The 24,706-nt window shown below is 36.6% G+C and overlaps 1 protein-coding gene across 1 annotated transcript in view; it reads left to right on the forward strand.

Moving 5' to 3' along the window:
- necab2 (N-terminal EF-hand calcium binding protein 2) overlaps nucleotides 1-24,706 on the forward strand; it is a 98,851-nt gene that overhangs the window by 49,163 nt on the left and 24,982 nt on the right. The window contains exons 4-6 of the mRNA XM_053623151.1: nucleotides 1,868-1,893; nucleotides 2,929-3,026; nucleotides 22,937-23,073. Coding sequence (XP_053479126.1) covers nucleotides 1,868-1,893; nucleotides 2,929-3,026; nucleotides 22,937-23,073 — 261 coding nt within the window. The remainder of the gene's footprint in view (nucleotides 1-1,867; nucleotides 1,894-2,928; nucleotides 3,027-22,936; nucleotides 23,074-24,706) is intronic.

Raw genomic sequence — 24,706 nt, forward strand, 5'->3', positions numbered from 1 at the left:
GAGGTGTTAGCATAACAAGCCTGGCAAAAAAAAACGTCTGGGTTACGCATGTAACCCTGTTCCCAGAGAAGGGAACGTCTGGGTTACAAATGTAACCCTGTTCCCTAAGAAGGGAACGAGACGTTGCGTCTAGCATAACACTGTGGTAGCAGTTTGTATTTTATGGTTCTTAAGTTACAGGACAGATTGCCGGCAGGTTTAATTGCTGATGATGATAGTATATATAATTTTTTTTGTGAATTAACTTGATATTGACTCTGAGTATAGAGTATTTTAACAAACTAAATATACATACATAAAGTGATGGGGTGGAAGGAAGGCAAATTAATAATTTTTTTTTTTTTCTTTTTGTATGTTCCTTATGGAAATTCACTATGTTTTACTATACTGTTCATATGGTCCTTTATGGTAACTATGGTTATCAAAGCCTGAACGTTCCATGATACTACAATTATTTTACTGCAGTACTTAATGATAGCTATGGTTACTATATACACATGGTTGCTAAGATGCTTTATGGTAACTATGGTTATTGCATATATAAGCATGATTCTGTAACCATATTTTTTACTATGGTATCTTTTGGTTTCACTGTGGTATGCATACTATTAACTGTCTTAAAGCTGAACCATATGGTTTGATATTTGGCTTAAATTTGACATTAATAGGAGGAACCATAGTTTTATTTCTGACTTTCCATGCTCAAGGCTTCATCATTAATAAAGGCTGGCAGAGAGAAATGTACTTCAAGAGCCTCAGTAAAGAGAGTGCCACAAGATTAGTTAGCAGGGGTTAATGTCAGTCTCATGACATTAACCCCTATTTTTTATGTTCTTTTTTTAGGTGGAGGTGGATGAGGTGCCTCTTTGCTCTTCTTTGTTGATGATGCTTCTATTTTAAGTTGAGGGAAAAGGAATAAAGAAAATCCCTAGATCAAAAGTGGGGGTAGAAAAATGGAAGCTGGCACTGATGAAAGAGGCCAATGGATAGGAGACAGGACAAGTGAACTGCTGTCCTCTAAAGTCTTTATTGGCTGTGGTCTTTTTATTATCTTCCCTCCCCTTCACTCTCTCTCTCTCTTCTTTTTTCCCTTCTAGGTCTTCAGAGGTACTGTTTACCACATAAAATTTGTTATTGGATGAACACACATTTGAACTAGAACACAAGATGATAGCTGATATTCCGAAATTACATCTGCCAATCATCCCTAAGATTCTTTTTTGTTTAATAGAATGACATAAAAAGGTGATCCAACTGCCTATTATAGGAAGCAGTTAGTGTTCTTACTTTGAATTCAGCAACAGTCAGGACAGATGCGGGCTGGTAGATGATAGTCTGTGTTTCAGATGAATTGCCCTATGTGAGTGTGACAGCTTCTCTCTCCCTCTCTCGTTCTCTCTCTCTCTCTCACACACACACACAAACACATACACAAGCTATTATTTAAAGTGCTGTATCACCTCTGCCACCAGTATACTTCCCTTTTTGTGTTGTTCTTTGGTAATTGATTTGCTCTGATTTACATAGTAAGCCATTTTCTACTGAAGTTGATTTATTGAGGAGTTTTTTTGGTCCACTTATCACTCAGCTCACATATAGTTGGGTTGCTTTACTGATTATCCTTTGGATGTTAATTAAGAGCAATCACTCGAGTCGCATATGGCCCATGGCATATTTCAGTGATCATAATCAGTGCATTAAAGGTCGGTGCAGGTGAATGTGTGTAACTACCTAGGGGATCTAATTTGATCTTTATCCCTGTGATTTGTCTGCATGTATGGATTCTTCCTTGTCTCATATCTCACTCTCCTCTTGTCTCTCCTTCTCTATTCCTCTATATGCCACCATCTTTTCTGTGATGTGTTAGTAATGTTGACACAAAGGAACTTTGTGGTGAGTATCAAAAGAACTGTCTGTATGTGCGTGTTGGTTTAGTGGGAGAGAGGATGCATGTAGATGTACATTATTTTGCATGAATAATGTGGTGAATTTCATTATTCTTGCTTCCAACTCCATCCCGTTCTCAATAGCAACTTGTCCCTCCCTACAACGTCTGCTCAAATGTCCTGCAAATGCACAGGAGCTTTGTAAACCCATCTGTGTGTGGATAAATAATGTGTAAATGGATATTGATGGATGAATGGATACACAAATATAAGAATTGGTAACACTATATTTGGGTAATCTGCTTTAGAAACTCTACAAATCATATAGAATGCTATGAAGCTGCCTGTTGACTAATGTTCTTAATAGTTCATCACATGTTTAATTGCCTTTCAACAATGTCATAAATCTATCAATAGAATCAACAAGAACTGAATTAGAAGTTGTCACTGTAGACAAGTTGATATAGTCTATAGATCATCCATTAAACATTAAGAGCTTTAAACTGCGCTATACAAATCTAGTCTATGTATAGATTAGCAACAGTCACGCGACAGGTGATTGGCAGTCATTAGGTGGTTTGTGCAGTAGTGGAGGTGTGCATGGGATTTGTTAAACTTCCCGCTCCCTTTTGCTACTTAAGAATTCTGACCAGTCTCGTCTGCTCCTGTAGTTATTATTTTTGTTTGCTCCTCGCCACGATATTTTCTAACTAACTTAGGTGCTTCCATTTCTCAAATATAAACAAATTTTTCATTTAAACCACCATGACCCTGACCAGGAAAAAGAAGTTACTGAAGATGCCATTCAGTGCTGTGCAAGCACCCAATAAACTCTCTTGTTAATAAACCTGATTGCGTGAGCTTTATATCTGACTGCCCGCTCCCACCCACATAAAAGTAAAAACCCCTTGCTCATATTAATGTAAAATCTTCACAACAGTCGGTTAATAAATTAGGTTAGATCCTGAATATTTTGAAATGGTAAAATGGTCTCTTAAATGGTATATTCTCTTCTTTTCCCTATGCTTGTCTTATTACCCAGACTACTTTGCCAAACACATGGGGGACTATGAAGGTGTGCTTGCATCCCTGGAGACACTCAACCTTTCCATCCTCAAAGCCATGGATTTTACCAAGAAGGTTAGTGCAGCAAGTGCTAATTAATGTATGAGTTCTTTATGTGTGCATTCATCTACTGTGGCTTGTTGTTACCTGTGCCTACTGTTACCTGAAGGAAGTCGATATTCTTCCTGCTTTGCTTCTTTTGTTTGATAATGAAGGTAGCCATGTTTAGCTGATTATCCAATGGATTATTTTGGTGTTTTATAATCACAGAATTTACAACTCCAAATAGGAATCAGTATCTGATAAGTCTTTGACACTGATCATGTCTCAGAGGTACATAGATATTATTCTAGGAGTTATAATGTGTGTGTTTGTGTGCGCGCATTTGTGTAGCCACACATGTGGTAGCATGGCAGTTGTTTTCACACTGCTAAATATAACGCATCATTTCAAAGCTTTACTTGAATATTCTGTTTGGTATTTGCTCCTCATTAGTGCAAGCTGGCATTCAGTTAAATAGCTCAGTGCACTGCTATGCTTTAGCTTCAGCAAAACATAAATCAGACAATGCGTCCTCTCTGAGTAGAAGGTTTGATTTTTATGACCCAAAAAGATATTTACATCTCTTTTCTTTTATATTACGGCTCAATCCAGGATGCAGTACTGTGTGTGCATGTTTGTGTATGAGCGAGTGTGTGAATGGGCATTTGTGCTCTTCTTGCTTTTTATGTCATTAACTTATTTCTTGCAAAGACGATCCTGTTCAGTTTTAATGTTTTTTAGAGGAACAGCTGGAGCTTAGTGAGGGGGTTAAAGTAGAATAAGTATAGACCACACCCTTGCACAGTGATTTTTCTTTGTATTTATGAATGTGCATTTGAAGTTAGAGATGTAACGGTATGAAAATATCACATCACGATTATCGTGACCAAAAATATTACGGTTATCAGTATCATCACGGTATTGTTAAAATGTGCTGAAAATGTACAAAAAGTATTGATACACACATTGAAATCATTTAAACAGGTTTTATCTTTGTGTTCGGCCACACACCGCACATCACTTGCCCACTGCAGCACCGCCCCCACTGTCATTTTGCTTTTTTTATAGTTATAAAAATCATTTATTTCAGTTAGAGAAAACGGCAGAAGGCAGTGACGGCATGCGGGAGAATTTCCAACCTTCCAAGAGGACCAAATTCGAAGTGTGGTCATATTTTAGATTTTATAAAAATGCTGAGGGAAACTTAATAGAAGATGGTAACCCTGTCTGCAGAGCTTGCCAGAAGAAAGTTGCTTCGAAAGGGGGCTTTGCCGCTTCATTGGTGCCTTTCACTCTTTTCCCCCTTGCTTTTAAAACACTTATGAATGCCCGTGTGGCTGTGCGCATTTCACTTTCGCTTTTGAATTAGTGGCAATTGCTTGAATGGTGGGTTCATTATTATTCTTAATGAAAAACACAAGAACAACAAAACAGTACAATGATAAACTCGCTTATATTAAAATAAATGTTTCGCCATCGTCTTGTCAGTCAGCTCGCCTTCACTTTTCCAGTGTCAGTCGGGTCACCTTCACTCTTCCTTCAGTCAGCTCGCCTTCACTCTTCCTTTCAGTCGGCTCGCCTTCACTCTTCCTGTCAGTCGGCTCGCCTTCACTCTTCCTGTCAGTCGGCTCGCCTTCACTCTTCCTGTCAGTCGGCTCGCCTTCACTCTTCCTGTCAGTCGGCTCACCTCACTCTTCCTGTCAGTTAGCTCGCCTGCACTCTTCCCGTGTCAGTCGGCTCGCCTTCATTCTCATCATGTGATAAATGAAATCTGACTCCAGCTGTCCTGTGCTGCGACTCTGACTCATTCGGCTCATGCTGAATTGAGCAGACGCGTTTAGTTTTTAATTGTAGCTTCCGTTTTCATGCTCAAAAAACAATGTTCCATGCTGCGTCTGCGTCAGACTCATGCTGGGTGTGTGTGGACAGCATTTACCGCAAGTTTTAATGATAATTAAATGTGACACGGTAATACTAACCGTCAGGGAATTCTGTCATGGTTTATTGTGAAACCAGTAACCATTTCATACCTATTTGTAATGGAGATGGAGAGTCAGACAGATTATACAGAGATAGATGTATTGTCTTGCTTGTGAACGTGATGGGGTATGGATCTGATACAGCGCTCAGCGACTTCCAGTGTGTCATTCCAACAGCAATAACTAATGCCATCTTATCTATTTAATTTCAGTCATGAATCCAGTGTTAAATTCCAATAGGTTTACACTCAAGCAACCACATTGCACTAAAAAGGTGTCACTAGTTTAATGCTAGTTGAATACCTAGATTTTATTACATTTAATGAATGTGCATTTAATGAATGTGCATTACTACTGGTAAATTACGAATGCATCCTCATTATTGAACTGATAAACATCAAATAAATTTTGGTAAATCATGTACACATCCTGCTTATAATCAGTTCAGGCCATTATGTTTTGGTTGTGGGGTGCAGAAAAAGAAGGTGTAAGTAAAGAAAGTTGCTGGTGATGATGATGAGGAGGAGGAGGAAGATGAAGTGAATGATAATGATAATGTGGAGAGTAATGTTGAGGAAGTGTTCATAGCTTAACTAATCAGATAAGGGAACAATAATGGAAAAAAAGTCCTGATAAAGAAGTTAGTTCTGGTGTAATGGTCCTTCCACTACATAGCCAAGCCTTAATGTAATTAAGTTAAAGCTATCTAGGCTACATCTGTAACCACCATGTTTTCACTCGGTGACACAGGTTGCATGTGCACATATATTGGTCCCACAAATAGTTTGTCGGTGCTTCTGAATATTCTGAAGTGGGAGCACCAGTGCTACCTGAGTTTGAGAAAAATTGCTTACCAGTAAATCACAGCAATGCTTTATTACAGAATTTATTGAAGTATACAAAAACTTGTTGAAAAGATGTTGTTCAGAATGTTCATTTAATTTCTGTTTTTATTTGAAACAGGCAGATATTGGAGGAGGCCATTTCTGGATCCAACAAAATAGAAACTGTGTAGCAGTGTTGTGTTTAAAGAATGTTATACACTATATGGCCAAAAGTATGTGAACACCTGACCATCACACCCATATTTGGTTCTTCCCAAAACAGTTGCCACAAAGTTGTAAGCACAAAATTGTCTAGAATTGGTGAATATGTTGTAGCATTTAGATTTCCCTTCACTGGAATTAAAAACCTGTTTCATCATGACAGTGCTCCTATGCACAATGCGAGGTCCATAAAGATATCCTTTGCCAAGGTTGATGTGGAAGAACGCTGACATCAACCCCACCAAACATATTTGGTGGGCCTTCTGACTTGACATGAGTGCCCAACCTCACTAAGGTTCTTGGGGCTGAATGAGCACAAGTCCCATAGCCACAGTTCAGAATCTAATGGAAAGCCTTCCCAGAAGAGTGTAGGTTATTATAACAGCAAAAGGTGTAACCAGCTCTGTGTTAATAACCCTGGTTTTGGAATTGGGACATATGGGTGTGATGGTCAGGTGTCCAATTACGTTTGGTGATATAGTATAGAAACATTATTTACATTTTCTCACAACACTTTGCTGATTATGCCTATAATCTTTCTTATTTATGTGGCATTATATGTTGGATCTAAAGTTAATAAGTTAAAGTTAATATTACTTGATACAGTATAATTTCATTTATGTTATTTTGGAAAATTTTGGGGGGCACTTTAAAGCAAATACCATGGTTTTCTCCCAAGTGTGCCCATGTCTTCAATCCTCATATACAATAGCTTATGAAATAATGCTTGATCCAGCACATCTTATTTTTTGCATGATGAACTAGAAGTACAGTGGCACAAAGCATACAGCTTATGCCAGAAGGAAAAATGCTGCCAAGTTGCAGCAGAAGTGACAGACTGGGCCAAAAATTTAGCTCACTGAAAAAGGTAATTGTGCAAACAATTTATACTAATTGAAGATAAGCAAATTGTAATACGTGTGCAGTATTGAGGCTATTATATCATGGTTTAATTGACTATTTTGATTTGCCAATGTAGTTGTTAATTTAACATGTTCTCCTGTAAAGAAAACAGTTTGAAGGATATGTTGGCTGAGCATTCATCTGCTACATTGAGTTCACTTTTACCCTTAATATAAGCAATGTCTCTGATTAAAAAACTGTCTCCTCTGTGATGATTTACATGCAAAAACCATACATTTCAGCTTGACATACTATAGTTAGACATACTATCAAACATAGACATAGACATACTATCAAACTGTCACACAGTGGCACTGACCATAGTACTGCTCCTTGCTCAATCCAATATCACACAAGCAAAATCCACTTAAGTTCAAGCTCAGAACATCACATAACTGAGACACGACAGTTTTTGTGCGTGACATGTATAACTCCTGTGCGTCCCATACCATATGAGTCCCTAGTTATGTAGGAGGATCTTAATAACAACATGCACAATTTTGGTAATATCTCCTCACTATGCACACATAACTAACTCTGAATGCAGTCCCCTACATGTGACCATCATTTCATCACAAGTCTCTGTATTCAGTCCAAGAATTTGAGTCAGTAATTCCCTTTACTATAACTAAAAGGAATTGCCCTGAGATTGCTATCTGAGGGTGCCTTGTCAAATGAACATGGTATCCTCTTCAAGCAATCAAAATTACTGTTTCTCTTTAAGTCCTCATTACTCACCAGTGCCACAGCTTCTGTTGAGGGCTGCCAGTAATTATTAATGCAAATGTGATATTTTCATACTGCTTATAAAATATTCATGCTTTGGCAGGCTGAGCATTAATTAGTAGACGTACTGTATTTGTAGCTTATTTTCTGAGGTGTTATTGTGTGGAAGAGATGACTTCATTTGAACCAGAAACAAATAAGATTATGGGTTTTATTTAAATTTAGCATTTCAGCCTAGTGTTCAGTCTTCAGTTATACTTTTTAGCAAATAAAGTCTACTGCATCGTCTAGAGAGCATATGCGTCCTGTTCAATAATGTTTCAACTACAGTGCATGCACTTTGAGATCGAGTAGATTTCATTTGTTTCATTTGTAATTTTTTATAATTATTCAATAAATTTGGATGGATGGATGGATGGATGGATACTGTAGATGGATTAGGCAGGCAGACAGACAGACAGGCAGATCGATCGATCAATCTGCTGCTACCACTCTACTCTACTCCAGTAATCCAGTAGAGTAATTAAAGATCAACTCCAAAGGGTGGGATTTGAAGACATGCTGAATATATATTGTTAATTTATTTTCTCAGCACATCTGTGCAGCTTATTACTTCTTAAAATAGTAGTAACTGAAATAGTCCCAGGCAAGCTATAAGATTATGTGCAATGTTTTATTATGTCGGTTCATACTATGAATTGCAAATAATGCTACAAGTGAAAGAATACAGTACTGTGCAAAAGTTTTAGGCACGCTATTTTTTTTAGTACAAACTTTGTTATAGATTTCTTTATTTTATGACTTCATTACCAATTCAGTGCAAAAATATTTTAGATTCCCAAACATTAGTTTTCTAGCACAAAATTAAATGTTACAGAAAAAATGTTTGTATGTCGTTAAAGAAAGCAGCATATTATGTAAGAGACCATGTTTCAGACAAAAAATATAATGAAGGCTGTTGGATTTTGCTGCAAATTAAGAAGCAAGTGCGACAGTCAAAGTCTCCAGAAGAACTGGCTGGTTCTGCAAGATGCTCATTAAAACTTACAGCTCATTTCCTTATAAAACTGCACTAATTGTACCGGAGACTACTATTTTTATTTTTATTTTTTGTCACACCAAATATTGACTTTGTTTCATTTACTACTATTTACTGCTCTTTATGCTATTTTTTTTTTTAAATGTAGAAAAATTTTATTTCATTATTTTGAAGGCATATTTGCATGTGCCTAAAACTTTTGCACAGTACTGTATATCATTATTAGTGTAGAGATTATAAAATTTAATTTTTGTTCTATGTCTTATGGAAGCCTATTTCACCTAAAAACACCAAAACATCCCTTTATAATAGCAAAACATGATGAAGATTATCTTTGGAAAATGGCAAAGTTTTTGTTTGACATCTAGTAGCATATATAGTTGACTGTACAAAATGTGCTCAGTAAGAGAGTGCTGATGTAAGAACCAAAGACACCTCTCTACCTCCTGTTAGAGCAAAAGGGCAAGATTAGAGCATCTGAATGAGACAAAAGGAGTGGAGTATTCCCTTTCCTGCTACCATTGTTCTATTATTGCATGTGCATGCTGTCAGCCACATCCACTCTGCTTACTCAGAAGAGAAAAGGCTACAATCCTTATGTTCTCCTCCAGTTAGTCACAATGTCTCACATAAACACTTGCATCACTGTAGTGGGTTGAGTCAATGTAATGAAAGTCAAACCCTAGTTTCAGTGTTAATTTGGCAGATTTCTTCCCAATTTCTTCCCAAGTTGTTTAAGTCTCATTTCAAAAACTAGCAAGCCTGTAATGCTCTGTGAAGCAAGAATATTTTATGTCGGAAAAAAAGCCATTTTCTGTGAAGATGTACTTCAGACTAATTTATTCATGAAAACAATTCCATGACCCCAAACCCTTTGCTGACGGTTCTTTATGATGATATTGAGGTGTGCTGTATTGTATTTATGATTAACTACACTGGCAGCTAGCGGTAGGTGGGGCAGATCCCCATATATAAATGTTAATCTTCATAAAGTCCTCATTAACAACTTACATACATTTTAACACATACATTTCAAATTCTGTTGAAATCCTAATTACCACTTTTGAGTGACCAACAGTTTTTTCAAGTGTGCTCATTGCCCCATTTAGCTCCATAGACTTACCACACCAAGTGGTCGTAAATAGGAACTGCAACAAGTGCTAATAGAGGCCCATTGAGACAGGAATCATGCTGACGTATGCTTACTCTGGAGGAGCAGTGACCAGGACAGCTAATTAAATGGTTGCCAGATAGTATGGGCTAGAATAAAAATACTCAACAGCCACCAAGATATGAATATCATATAATCGGAATTAAACCGTGTAAAATGGATGGGTTGCCAGTCCATCACAGGGCATTTTCATGAAAGCTGTTATGGCAAATATAATCTTTGCTTATTTTACAATTTTTTTATGTGTATAATATATATATATATATATATATATATATATATATATATATATATATATATATATATATATATATAAGAAAATTGGAAAAATAAGCAAAGACTCAATATTTGCCATAACAGTTTTCAATTTTCTATTTTCATTCTTATACGATAATGCACTTGAGAGTAGAAAATATGCATAGCACATGCTTTTTTTTAGTTACAAAAAAACTACAGAAACTTATTGTAGAGCTGGAATGCAGGTTGGAATTGATGATTTGTGCTACACTTTGAAGTTCTCTGTTAAATGTCGGAGGTTGATATTCATGAACCTCTTGGCTGAGGATCCAGAAAGCGAACATATGAGAGTGAAGATCTGTTTCTAATTTATTTGCTCCATACTTTGTTATACCTGGGAGATTGTCCGCAATAGATGGAGTGATGTAGTGGGTGGCATTGGGCCATGTCCCAAAGGCTCTGAAGCAATGGTACCTGTCAGCTCTGATCCTCTGTAATCCCAGTGTGGGCTGTCACACTGGACTCTGACATGGTCCCTGAGTCCTGGAAGCTGAGCAGGATTGTGGTGAGCAGAGAGCATCAGATTTGGAAGTGGGTCTACTCAAGCTTGAGCAAAATTCCTAAGGAGTTGGCCATTGCCCATTTGTGTGAATTTGCAGTCATGAGAGTAAACATACAGTATGTTTATATGGAGTATGTATACAGCTTTAGAATGTGAGCTACTTTTCCAGTAGAATTGTCCTATGAGAGGGATTTACCTCTAAGTACCTCTGTCTGTGCATCATAAATATTACAAAGATTCAGATGCATTTGATACTTAGTTAACAATGACTTCTTTTTCTCTGCTCTGAGCATGTGGCCCAAAGTAAAATAGTGAAATATATTACTGAAAATAAATGAGTGAATGTCTTTCAACCCAGCTAAGTTGAATAGGATTATTAAAGGTCTAGATGTTAAATTGTCACTCTTAGTTACTCAATTACCTCGTTTCCACAGAAACCGTATGTTTGGGGAAAAATCATTTGTGACTTCCATTTGCAAAAGTGCCCAAGTAGTTGGTTCACATTTTTCAAGTTTCATTAAAGAAATTGAAAAATTATTTTTCTGTGGTTATGTTTTATTTATTCATAGCAGATAACATGCACTAAACACTAAGCATTGAATTTCAAAATACTCAGTAAGTTAAAATGGATAAAGAAGGAAAGCCCTGCATGCTATTTTAGTGCAGGGAATTAAAAAAAAATATTCTGCTGCAATAAACAGGAACATAGCCTTCCATACCCTTCTTGGCTTTTTACATTACTTTGGTCAGTGTTGACCTAGTTGGTGCTTGTTGGAGATTCACTACTGAAAATGGGGTTATGGAGGAGGCGTAATGTTGAACAAGGTTGTTGTTATGGTACTACAAACTGCTTAAAGTATAATACAAAAAGGAAAAGGGTTTTATTATCATGATCATTGTCTATGGGATTAAAAAATCAGTAATTGACAACAGTTAATTGACATGGAGATGAGCAAAAATAAATATATAAAATGGCTGTTATTTTGATTTTAAGTTTGTGGAGATGCTGTAATTTTTTATTTTACCACAATATTTTTTCTATAAAGATTTTCTTAAGTAACCCAGTATTTATGCATAGCACAGGTTTCAAAACTAACAACCTGCAATTAATATTTGGTATAGCCCATGGAGAAAACAGCAGCACTAAGTCACTTACTGTAATTTAATTTCTTTGTTAATTATGATCACCAGATATATCTATATATTGAATATCCATCTATGTATTAGTCTAAAACATCTGGCCGAGACAACCAGGTATCCTGGTATTTAGTATATTTAATAATGCCAGCAATCTTCACAATTCCAAATAACCAGTGAACCATCAATATATAAATATAGTTTGGTGGGTATCGGGTGCCTTTCATTGGATGCAATGCCCATTTGTCACCAAACATGCTGATGGTGTGTATGACCAAAAAGCATTTTGGCCTCATCTGACTACAATATTGAATTTTGTGGGTTGCTTTCATTGTTTTTTTTTTTTTATGCAAACTTCCCAAACAGCTTGTTTTTATGGAAGTGGTGTCTAATAGATAATTTTAAACATGACACCATTAAAAATCCACTACATTGTCTATATTGCATTTTTATATCCATAACTTGACTTGTGCAGGTGAAACTTGTTCATATTTTCCCGAAGGTGATTTTATTTTACATGTGTGCAACCTCATATTTGGTCAAATGTATTTATATACTAATTGTAAAAATATTAATTGATATGTGTCAATAATTTTGTTATTCATGTTTTTGAGAGAAATGCTGTTTCTAATGTTATTTTAAAAATCTGTATTTTTATGAGAATGATTACTATAAGAGGAAAAGTCCAGTTTGGTCCATAAGTATTTGGACAGGGACACAATCTTTGCAATTTTGCCTTTGTACACCACCAGAATGGAATTTGAAATGAAGCAGTCAAGATGTGGATGAAGTGTAGAGTTTCAGCTTTAATTCAATATTGCATTAACCATTTAGGCATTACAGCCAATTTTCTGCATAGTTCCTCCATTTTCACAGGCTCAAAAGTGATTGGACAAAATAACATAATTATGAGGATTTTTAATACTTGGTTGCAAATCCTTTGCTGTCAATGACTGCCTAAATTCTGGAACCTATGGACATCAAATGCTGAGTTTACTTCCTTGAGATGCTTTGCCAGACCTTTACTGCAGCCACTGTCAGTTGTTGCTTGTTCGTGGGTCTTTCTGCTCTCAGTTTTGTCTTCAAAAAGTGAAAAACATGCTAAATTGGGTTGAGGTCAGGTGACTGACTCGACTATTTAAGAACAGTCCATTTCTTTGCATTAAGAATCTCTTAGGTTGCTTTTGCAGTATGTTTTGGGTGATTATCCATCTGTACTGTGAAGCATCGTCCTGTCAGTTTTGCAGCCTTTGACTGAATCTAACAAGGAAAGAATTCTGTGATCATCCACTTTAGTTTAGTGGTCTTCCAGGCCTTTTGGTGTTGCTAAGCTTGGCAGTGCATTCCGTCTATTTAAGAATGTACCTGTTGTTTTTGCTATCTCTCTGTTAGGTCTGTTTTGTTTTTTCAGCCTAATGATTGAACTCCTTCACTTACATTCACACATCTTTCGACCGAATATTGAGAGTTCATACTTGGACTCAACTCCAGACCTTTTATCTCTTAATATCATTAATATGTAATGAAATAATAAGGAAACAGGCCACACTTAGCCATGAAACTGCTTCAGTCAATTGACCAATTACTTTTGAGCCTGTGAAAATGGAGGGACTATGGGGGGAAAAAAAAATAAATATTTGCTGTAATTCCTAAACAGTTAATGCAATATTTTCTTAAACCCCTTGAATTAAAGCTGAAAGTCTATACTTCCAATCACATCTTGATTGCTTCATTTCACATCCATTGTGGTGCTGTATAGAGACAAAATTACAAAAGTTGTGTCATGAATCGTTGTGTATATGCTTATTTGATACATTTTTCCCATTCTCTTGAAGGGTGGCAGTAATTCTGGCATTGACTACTCTGCTTGTGTGTGTGTATGTGTATTTGTTTGTGTGCGCGCATCTGTTGTGCAGCAGCTTATTTAGATCCCCTGAAATGTGTCACTGTTCCACTCCACGGTTTCAGTCTTGCTGTTTCAAACCATTTTTCATGTGGCAGTTGCCGGTGCATGCTGTGCTAAATTCTTTCTAAGTGATTGGTTCAGCAGGTGTTACTATTCCTGATTTGCCTGCCTGTAAATGACACTCGTTACATTTGTTCTATGGCCAGATGGAAAGGTGGAAAGGTGGAACAAAATAATTTTTTTTAAGGGTTTAAGACAGGACCCCTATTCACTTTAATTAAACTTATCTTTTGCACATTCTTTACTTCCCCAGTCAAATGCAGCTGCCATATGCTGTTTAGCTATTAAGCAACCTGTTCTGGATAGGGATTAAGCCAAAGAATTGTGTAAATAAACAGATGCATTACTACCCCTCCCTATTTCCCTTACTCTTTAGTGTTCACCCCAGTTTTACTCTACTCATGAGGCTATATGTGGCTGTAAAGTTAGAATTCAGTGTGTTATGTAGTGGATGTGTTATCCTCAGCACTAATTAGCCTGGCTTAATATCCCAAACTGTCGCATGTTTTTAATTGCTTTTAGAAAGCCCTTAGAATGCCACTTTCCATCCAATCAAAGTGTGTTGTAGCAAAACATCAGTTTGGCTAAATACCATTTGGAGCTAGGTTTGTTTAAAGATTGTCTTAAATTATCAGCTAAAATGATTGCATGAATTTGTATTCAATCATATTCCGTCAATGAAAGCTATTGAGACTTGTTCCCATTAATATTAAGTCAACTGTTCACTACTGACTGTCACACTTTTTCAGGGTTTTTTTTTCTTCTTCTTTTAAGACCAAACCCAATGCTATTCACTAACATGCATGTATCTGTAAATGTGTTAACAAAAACCTTTTTGTTCTGCAAAGAAGCACGAGCTCACCTACTGGTATATTAAAAATTTTGTATGTTTTGTTCCCATTTTTAGCATGCATTTCCACATAGAGTGACAATAATTGTGGATATAGTGATGTCATATGCTGTGTTATTACACACTAATGAAGAATGCAACACTTTAGAGCTCCAGACTTTAATTTTTAATTATTGTGCTTGCACTAAGCTCTGTAGCCAGATTGTAGCCTGTTGAAGGCTAAGGCATCATTGTGAACTGTCTGAATGGAAACTTACAACTAGTATTTGGTAGAAAGTTGGTTTAATGGGAAGCTGAAAGGCTGCCTCCATAAAAGTTGATTCCTTAGAGATTTTCCTTCACTGAATGCTCTCTCATTATAGTACTGCCTCCATGAAAAGCTGGCTTCATGGAACGCTGGTTTTATGGAGCACCTCCTCCTTAGAAACATGTTTTCATAAGAGCTATGGGTTTTCAGCAAGCCATATAGTGTATATTTTAGCCATATAGTGTATATCCAATTATCTCACAGTGATAATTTTATTATTTTATCTTTTAAGCATAATGAATTTACATTAATGTCTTGATAAACCTGATTTAGCATATTTATTTTAGAATAGTTATTATGTTTATGCATTATTATGATTAAAAGAATATGTTTTGGATTTGTATGCTCATAATGGGGGGGTACAGTGGCTTAGTGGATAGCACGTTTGACTCGCACCTCCAAGTTTAGGGGTTTTATTCCTGCCTCCGCACTCTGTGTGCGTAGTTTGTATGTTCTCCCTGTGCTTCAGGTGTGTCCTCCAGGTACTCCAGTTTCTTCACCCAGACACACACTGTAGGCTGATTGGTGTCTCTAAATTGTTTTTAGTATGTGAATGGGTGTGTGAGTATGTGTGTGCAATTGTGCCCTGTGATGGGTTGGCACCCTGTCCTTGTGCCTCGAGTCCCTTGGGATAGGCTCCAGGCTTCCTGCGATCCTGTGCAGGATAAGCAGAACAGAAAATGGATGGATGCTCATAATCTTTCAGACCTCATCACTAGGGGTTAATTTAGGAGGGCAGAGCACAAGGTAGGGGTTATGTTACTGACAGAGTTTGTTTACTGTACAGGGGCAGAATAATTTTTTTTATCTTATTATGGCTTTGATGATAATGCTGTAAATAATAACACTTTCATTTTAACATGGCAAAATGTATTAACTGATCATTTATTTGTTCATTATACATTATGTATCTTGCCAAAAGCAAAAGATTGAAGATAAACAAGAAATCCTGAAAACCTATGCTGAACATGATATCAGTGTTGAAATCTTCCCACATTGCTGGCATTCATATATAAGTAGGGCTTCCCCGCCTACTAAATCTCAATTTAACCCCTGCTCAATATCTGGCCTGGCTCTACTGAATTATAGTGTTGTCTGAATTTGACAGTTGCGTAATTGTTTTCTCAAACAAGGCTACATAAAGCTCCTGCATTGAGACCGTTTTGTTGCCTTGCATTTTTTCTCAGTCTAAACAAAAGTCATATCATTGTTACACATTCCCTTGCCTTTATGATTGTAGTTACGCTAGCTTATACTGCATGAATATAAATGGCATGAACATGTAGGAGGTAAATACAGTTAAGGTTTTTCTTATGTGTTGACTTTGATGTAGGCATAGTGTTGTTCAGTGTTTCCAGAGATGAACAGCTATGCAGATGCTGGTACATCGCATACTGTGAACAAGATAAGAGAATGTGGCCAATTGTATTTTTGAAGAATAGGGTTTATATTGCATGTTGAGATTATTTATTACATTTTTATTGACTCAGGATTGATATGCATATATTGCATCTATCTTTAGTCCTCACCTTTCCTGTGTGCTAATGTGGAGGTAGTTAAGGATTAGAATTAAAAAGACCTTAAAACAAAAATGTTTGTGAAGTACCATTATATGAGGTATTAACTGTACTGTTTGCTCTGCATAAATTGTTGTTCTGTAATGCAGATGGTACTGTCCATCTTCTATATTAACACTGTTTAGCAAATATAAAGGCAGTAGTGTTTTTTTCATAGGAGTTTCTCTCTTAAAAGGTTGGGAAATGCTGATGGGTGACATGTTCCAAATGGAATGAACTTTTTTTTTTTAAATGCCTCCATGAACAATATATTCTCTGATCAATACTGATAAGGTCAGCACAAGGACATATAGGGGCAGCATGGATTTTGTGTGTTAAGATCATCATTCCTACTGTACAGTGTAGCTTATTATTCCTACTGCAAAGAGTTGCCCTGCCTGGTTGGTGTTGTTTTGTTTCCTTTCATTTAATTCCACCATCTGTTACCATGAAACTTTACCAACTGTGTCTGCGTAGGATCTTTACACAGATGGTGCTGGTCAGAGCTAGGGCAGAGATGTGAGAAAAGATTCAAGAACCATCTATCTAGCACACTAAATCCTGGGCTTCTTTGGTTTGCTTAATTTAGCATTTAAGTCCATGTTTATAGTTTATATTCTATGCTTGTCTGAGGAGAGAGGGAGGATCATAGTTGGAGCATGAAAATGTAACTTGTGTATTACATCCATACTTTACATTGAAGAGTACTTTTTGTACTGTTATCAATGAATAGGTCAATTTGCTTTAGTCACTCCTCACCAAAGGAACTGTACCACAGTTTTTCATTACAGAGTGCCACAGAACACTGTGTGAAATAAGATACTATAAATAAATAAACATAAAGATACTATATGAAAATGGATGAGGTTACAAATGAAAGGTGTCCAAGCTGTCTTGAGAAACTAAACGCTCACACTAAAATAAATGAAGTTACACAGACCTCCAGCACAGGCTCCAAGTGCTAATACACATGCTCCAGAACATGGAGGCTTAAAAACAACATAAAGCTTTCACACATACAATGACCTCTCAAATTATTGGCACCCTTTATAAAATGAAAAAATAAATGTGTGCACTAAATGAAGCAAAAAATCAACTCAACCAATAGTAAAAAAAATAAAATAAACTATTTGTTTTTGTTATGCTTTGGGGCTATTTTGTGGCTGGTAGTTCAGGGGCTCTTATGAATATTAATGTCATCATGAATTATGTTAAGTATCAGGATATTTCAGTTAAAAACCCTGGTTGCTTCTGCCAGGAGGTTCAAACATGACCATAGATGAGCCAAACCGATCAAACCAGAAATGGTTAAAGAAACACAAAATTAATGTTTGAACCCTGCTGAAAGCCTGTGGTCTAAGTTGAAGTTGGACCATGATATAAGCAAGTTTAAAATGTTATTCATGGAGGACTGGACAAACATACCTGTACAAGTGTCATTATAGGAAAAGATTCAGTGTTATTCTCTCTAGGGCAGATGTGTCTTATCCATTGGGGCAGGTGTTTAACAATACTTATCACTATTTATATCAGCTGTTTAACAAATATTCATTTTAAAATATCAAGTCCTCATTCAGGAACCTAATTCACCAATTTTAAAAAGTCACAATTAGACAGATATAAGCCAACAGTTATGTTGATCTGCTTTGTAGATGTTCCGCAATTGTACATCATTAAATAAAGCGTTACTATGATTGAATTTAAAATATCACTTTTTTGAAGGATGCCAATATTTTTGGAGGGAATTATACGATATACACATTGGACATCGAACAGTCATCTATCTCTCTCACAGACACAAAAACGAAACCAAAGGACATCTTCTCTGACCTTCATTTTCTTCTAGCTCTAGATTTAATCCCAGCAGCTCTGATCCCAGCATGTGAATGGATGTATCCCAAGCTGAATAACCACATTATGCCATGACTCCAGCTTTCAGGCTACATAATGTGATTAGGATTGAATCTCCTTATTTTTCTGAAGCTTTGCCTAACTGGCCTGGGCTATAGGTTCACATTCCCTGTCTGCCCTCGCTTTCTTTCTATTATGTTCAGTAATTTAGGTGTCACTTTTTTGCCACACTAACACACTTCTCACCATTTAAAGCCCACTTTAAAGAATCTTTTAACTTTAATACTACTTATCACCTGAGAGACAAAGGAAACTAATGCACAAATATGTGGGCCCGTGCTTTATTTTTTGTTCTGTTCATTTAAATATTGGTAAGCCCTGAACGAATCAACCCTGCTCAGCTTTTTCAGATTCAACTTCAGAAAGAAAGTGCAGGTTCTTGCACTTCATACATTTTTATTGCACAGCAAATATCTATGTTTGTTCACAGGTGTGCCATCATTTTAAATAAATATGCAGGCATATCTGTAGTGTCTCATCTATATAAAGCACAGATCCTCTTGGTCCTTAGATGCCACATAGCTGTTCAGACATGAACCAATTAATTGTATCCTAGCAACAGGAGTCAATATGTTTCTTAGCAACACTGTTTGGTGATATGTAGAAACTGCTTTTGAAGAGCCCTGTGCAAAACTCATGCAAACAGCATATTCCAAGCATAATATTAAGTATAGGCTGATCCCTGGTATGTTGCATGTGAATAGCGTTAAACTTAAAGCTAATTCACGTTAATGAGTCACCTTTAAATAAGAAACTATTTGATTATGGTTGGACTTCCTTGTCATGAGTGTTTTGGAGCCAGCGTCTGTCTGCTTGTCTGCTGTTAACAGCTATTTTAAAACTTCTGCAATATGAATGGAAACCCTAGGCAGGTCCCACTCCACAGATCAATTATTTTCCTCACAGATGCAAATACAGTGGCTGTCTCAAATTACAGAACCTTTCATAGCCCTGGGTGTGTTTAACAGCTGTTTCAGGAAGAGCTATAGAGGACAGGCCTGAAGTAGTGTTTAATGGAGAATCAGCTGCATATTGTCCATCATATTCAGCATTAAAAGAATCCTATTTAAGTATTTGAAGATTCATCAAGTTAACAGAACATCTGATGATTCACTTTCTTTTCAGTCTATCTTTTTGTTCGGTTGGTTAATTAACATGTTAAAATGTTGGAATTACACCATTTGTCCCATTTGGCTCAGCCCTAATAATGAAAACAGAGTCGCATTCATAATAAAGCAGTTCACTATATTACCCCAAGGACATTACTGCTACTTCTGCAATATTTATCACACATGTGCAATGGTTATTTATAATGGATTAACCTATTCCCTTGGCAAAGAGGCATTCAGTCATTCATTTTCTTTCTGTGTGTGTGTGTGTGTGTGTGTGTGTGTGTGTGTGTGTGTGTGTGTGTGTGTGTGTGGTCCACCTTGTCACTCATTGTTATTCAGTAATCCTCCCAAATCATGACAAACAAAGGAATGTTGTAAATATTTTGCTAGAGAAGTGACAGATGGCATATGGTCTACATTTTTTGCCCTCTGTTTAGCTTGCATTAATATTCAGTGCCATAGGTTCCATTTTAAATGCATTTAGCCACTGGTTCCATATAAATTAAACCTCTGTTTTGTCCTTTCATTTAAAACAAATTATTTATGCTCAGCTTCACCGTTTCAGTCCTATTTTAAGTTTTATACACTTCTCAAATATATGACTATAATGACAATACATGTTCTCCAAATATCATATAGATTTAATCATTAAAATGATGACTGTCAACCTTGTTTTAAGGCGGGGAAACTGTTTATAGTTTATAATATATTTTAGACTGTATTTAAAATGTATTTAAAAATGTACTCTGGAATAAACCAATAGTGATAATGCACACATACTATATTATGACATACAGGAACATATAATACATGCTAATGTGCACAAGCTTGCACACAAACACAAATTATTTTTTTTTTTGCTATTAAAGATTCCCTTCTTAGACTTTCAGCATTAAAAGGAGGCTTAATGAGCAGAAAAGGGAAGAGTGTGAGCCTTAGAAAAAGAAATGTGATGCACAACTAACTGGTTAATACAGCTTTATTTCTAAAGTTGCAAATGCATGATCCTATGTTTGAATGGTTCAAATCTGTATTATTTGTTTGAATATCAATAATATTGACACAATATGTGTCAGAGGGCAGATACTGTCACAAGTGTAGGTACAATGACCTTTATTGAAGGTGCGAACAAAACCAATACATAATCCACAAACAGTGTCAAAATCCACACAAGGGTCAGGCGAACAACATAAACTACGGCATTCAAGAGCAAGATATGAAAACCAGAAATGGGATCAACACCAGAGAGACAATCAATAAATAAAAGATTTGGTATAGACTGGTATAGGAACACAGCATGTATACTTCATGAAGTGAGTGTGGTTTGAAAGTTCTTATATACTGTGGGTGAATGTGACTTTGATGGGAACCAGGTGTGTGTGATCAGTAATCAAGTGAATGTGAACATGAGAAAGTCTGTAATGGCTGTGTGTTGTAGTTCCCAGTGGCCATGTTTGTAAGCTACGTTGTGTTATAGGAACTGTAGTTTGACATCAATTCCAGCGTTGATATGATGACAATATGAAAGCTTCTTATTTGACCAGAACCTGGCAACATAAACAAACAACATCCCATAAAAAAAAATCAAATCTGCTTTCAGAATAGGCCATCGTGACTACTGTATGAAATGACATTTTCTATTTAATAAGGTCTATCACTTAAACATTCTAATCTTTCCATGTCTCATTAAGTCAGAGGTTAAAGGATGTAAATATTATTACAATTATTTAAACAAAGACCATGGCCGGGAGAACTGGGAATCAGGTTACAAGAAATAGAGACCACGTGAACTGGAACATGATAAATGGTCTGAATAGGTTGATAACAGGTAAAAACCAATTAGACAGTGGTTGAAATAAGTATTAGGCTGAGACAGGCACAGGAAGTTTTCGTGATACTATTGCAGCTTTTATCTTGGGTTTCTCAACAACTGGAGCAAGCACCCCTCTCAATGATGCTTTGACAACCTTGGGGCTTGTTGTTTAAATTAAAGATTGTTCTCCATAAAAACCTCAACACTTTCCCTGCAATCCTCGGGACCGATCACATTTGTTTTAAAGAATTGCTTTAGCATTACCAATAGTCATTGCTTTACTTCTTGCTGACGTGTGAAAACTTCAGTAGTACGCAATGCAGAACTGCTGGCCTGGCATGTCACTAACATTAATCATGCTGACCCCATTGCGTGCACACACATACATACACACACAAACTGGAGCTTTGTCTAGCCAGGTGTCCCAGCCTTGGGTCGTCCACTACCCTCATCACTTTTTCTCCATTTTTCAGTTTTATAAAACACAGTCAGCATGAGTCTGCATACCATTGCACTGTAAGTCATCAGATGTGTTCGGTGCTCTTTACTTCATTCCATCTTTGCACTTCAGCATTTTGTTATATAGCCATGAGAAGCTATTAAAAACTGGCACTACTTTTTCCACTGTCAGATGTTTTGCAGTCTCTGTCTAGCCAAGTGAGAAAGTGTACTGTGATATCCTTCCTTTGGGGATTATTGAATGTCATGTGAGAGTGGAAACTGATGATTCTACCATTAATAATATCAATAATCCTGAAATAGGAGCCTTATGGGTGTTTATTTGCATGGGAATTGTACAGAATCTTTTGTATAATTTCATGGGTGAGTGAAATTATTATTAGTAGTGGTGGTAGTAGTAGTAGTATTTGTGTAAAAAGTGTGTTTGTTCTTTGTGAAGTTACGCTTCTGTTTTCACTATCTTATAACATTGCACCATGTTAACGAATGGGGTAATGAAAAACAGTTTTACTCTAATGCTCTGTGACTGTCAGGTGTCAGAAAACTTCTAAATATTGTTATTCCATTGTAGTCAATTGCTGTAATAGACTTGTAATTGCAAGAAGCTAGTCAAGAAATTTCATTCAGTCAACATAATAACACAATGTTTATATGGCTAAGAAAGTTCAATATCTTATTTGTGAAGCAGTGGAAATGGTATCTTGTCAGTGTTTTTTTTTTTTTTTTTTTAATTTTATTTTTATTTTTTTTTGCAGTTTAGTAGAAAATGTAAAGACCTTTTAGAATTTGCTCCTTGAATTTTGAGGCATCATAGCAATCAAGCAAACAATTACAATCTGGAAAATGGCACATCATTTTCTAGTTTCTCATATCTCATTTTTATTTCTTGCTTTTATCATACTCGGTTGATTTTTTTTGTATTTTCCCAACCATTATTCAGAAAGAGATCAGTTATTTCACCATCTGCTGTACTCAACATTTACAAAGTCTGTGTTCATTTATATGGTATTATGGTAAAAGCCTTCTGCTGGAATGCAGCTTGCTGATGAGCTTGCTGGGACTCATTAAATGTGCGTGCATTCATAATACACCCTGCAAAGTGCTGATTCTGCTGCTATTTGCTTTTCCCACTCACTCTCTCTAATTTATACCCTCTCTTTTTTTAACAGGTGTATGAAAGAGGAACTAATATTGAGCAGTTTGTGACTCGCTTCCTGTTGAAGGAATCAGCCAATCAAATCCAGTCCTTGCTCAACTCTGTGGAGAGTGCAGTGGATGCTATTGATGAACAGCATTGCCCTCCAGGGTGAGTTATTAAACTCCGGCACATATTTTTCCCTGAATCTACTATAAGTTCACACAATTTTTTATCCAAACTGACATCTGAGGCAGAATATAATTCGGGCATTAAAGTAGTAGAAAGCAATAGAAAGGGCTGCAAAACAATTTTTTTACTAATTAGCCAGAAACCGTACATATTAGGAAGAACAGAAAGAGCTACAAGTAAGCTAATCAGAAACATTCAAACTGACTAGAACAGTGCTGCTACTACTTAAGAAGCAAGGTTGTTGTCTTCCGGAGAATATGGGTGCCTTTCATAGACCTCTGACCCGCTGGCCACCTTAGGAGGATACGCTTTTTTTTTTTTTTAATACTGTACTGTAATTTTTCTTTCTTTTTTTTTTATGTATTATGACCATAACTATTCCACTACCTACTGCTAATTGTATCTATTGTTCTTTTTGTTCTTTCTTTTCTCTTTTCCTATGTAAATATCAAAACTAATAAAGAGATAATAGAAAGAAAAAAAGAAACATTCAAACTGGGTTCGTGAGTGGTGCAACAGAAAATCATTCGCCTTCAAGATTGCGAGTTCGAGGGATGGCATACTCTGTCTCCTCTGTCAAGCACAGCAACACTAGCCAATTGTGAGTACCTGTGAGCTCATGTATGCAGAAGAGGGTAGATTTCCTTTCCCCTCACATGCTTTACTAAAGCTTCTGCATTGCATGCAAACAGCAACACAGCCAGTGAAGTGAAATGAAGTAGGGAGTAAGGGGCACACCAGATGTGCCACTGTATTTTAGATCTCTGAGGTTACCAGTGAATGCCGATAAGCTGGACAGCAGCGAGTTGCAATGGGAGTTGCCAAGAGATGATGAATGCATAAATAAGTTGTTTCTGACAGGAACTATCTAATTTTCCTGAGGGTATCCAGAGTAAAGCCACAAGATTTAGAGATCATTACAATGGGGTTATGTAGTCCAAATGGTCATTGACTGTTATCTGAACAATCCTGGCAGTCCTTGATGGTAGTAATGATTACAGACTGAGCTTGAGAGTGATACTTTGTTGAATCACAGAACATGCTGGGATGAGTTCTGTCTTCAATAGGTTGTTTTAGAGCTGGCCATTTTTCATCCAGACTAAGATGTCTGTGAGACATGCTGAAACACATGCTGACTCCATGAGGTCCTCTGAAGGGAAGGACATATGTAATTCGCTGCCATTAACATTGCAGTGGTACAAGAAGATAACTGTTCCCAATGAAGTTGTGTGCAATGAGAAGAGGAGAAGGAAAAGCACAGATCCTAAAGGTACACCAGTCACTACCTGATGAGACATGGACTCTGCTGTATCAGAAGATGCATATAGTTCTAACAGGATAAGAATAGCAAACTTGACAGCAGCTCTTGCGAATTTCAGTCCTTCCTTTTCTAAAATATTTGAACATGCTGGTTTTTTCAACCTTTTTTCAAACAGAATTACCTGCTGGACCAATCTCAACCAGTCTGGCTTCACAAGCTATCAGTTTGGGTGGTGCACACCATATAACCCTGTGACAAAATCCGATTGAAAATTGCATTGTGTGGTTTTAGAAATGGTATACTTAAAACTCAGTTCAGACTAGTCTATGGTTTTCTACTTAGGATAGATTG

The sequence above is a fragment of the Ictalurus furcatus genome, chromosome 4, assembly GCF_023375685.1.
Source record: "Ictalurus furcatus strain D&B chromosome 4, Billie_1.0, whole genome shotgun sequence".
NCBI classification, from domain to species: Eukaryota; Metazoa; Chordata; class Actinopteri; order Siluriformes; family Ictaluridae; genus Ictalurus; species Ictalurus furcatus.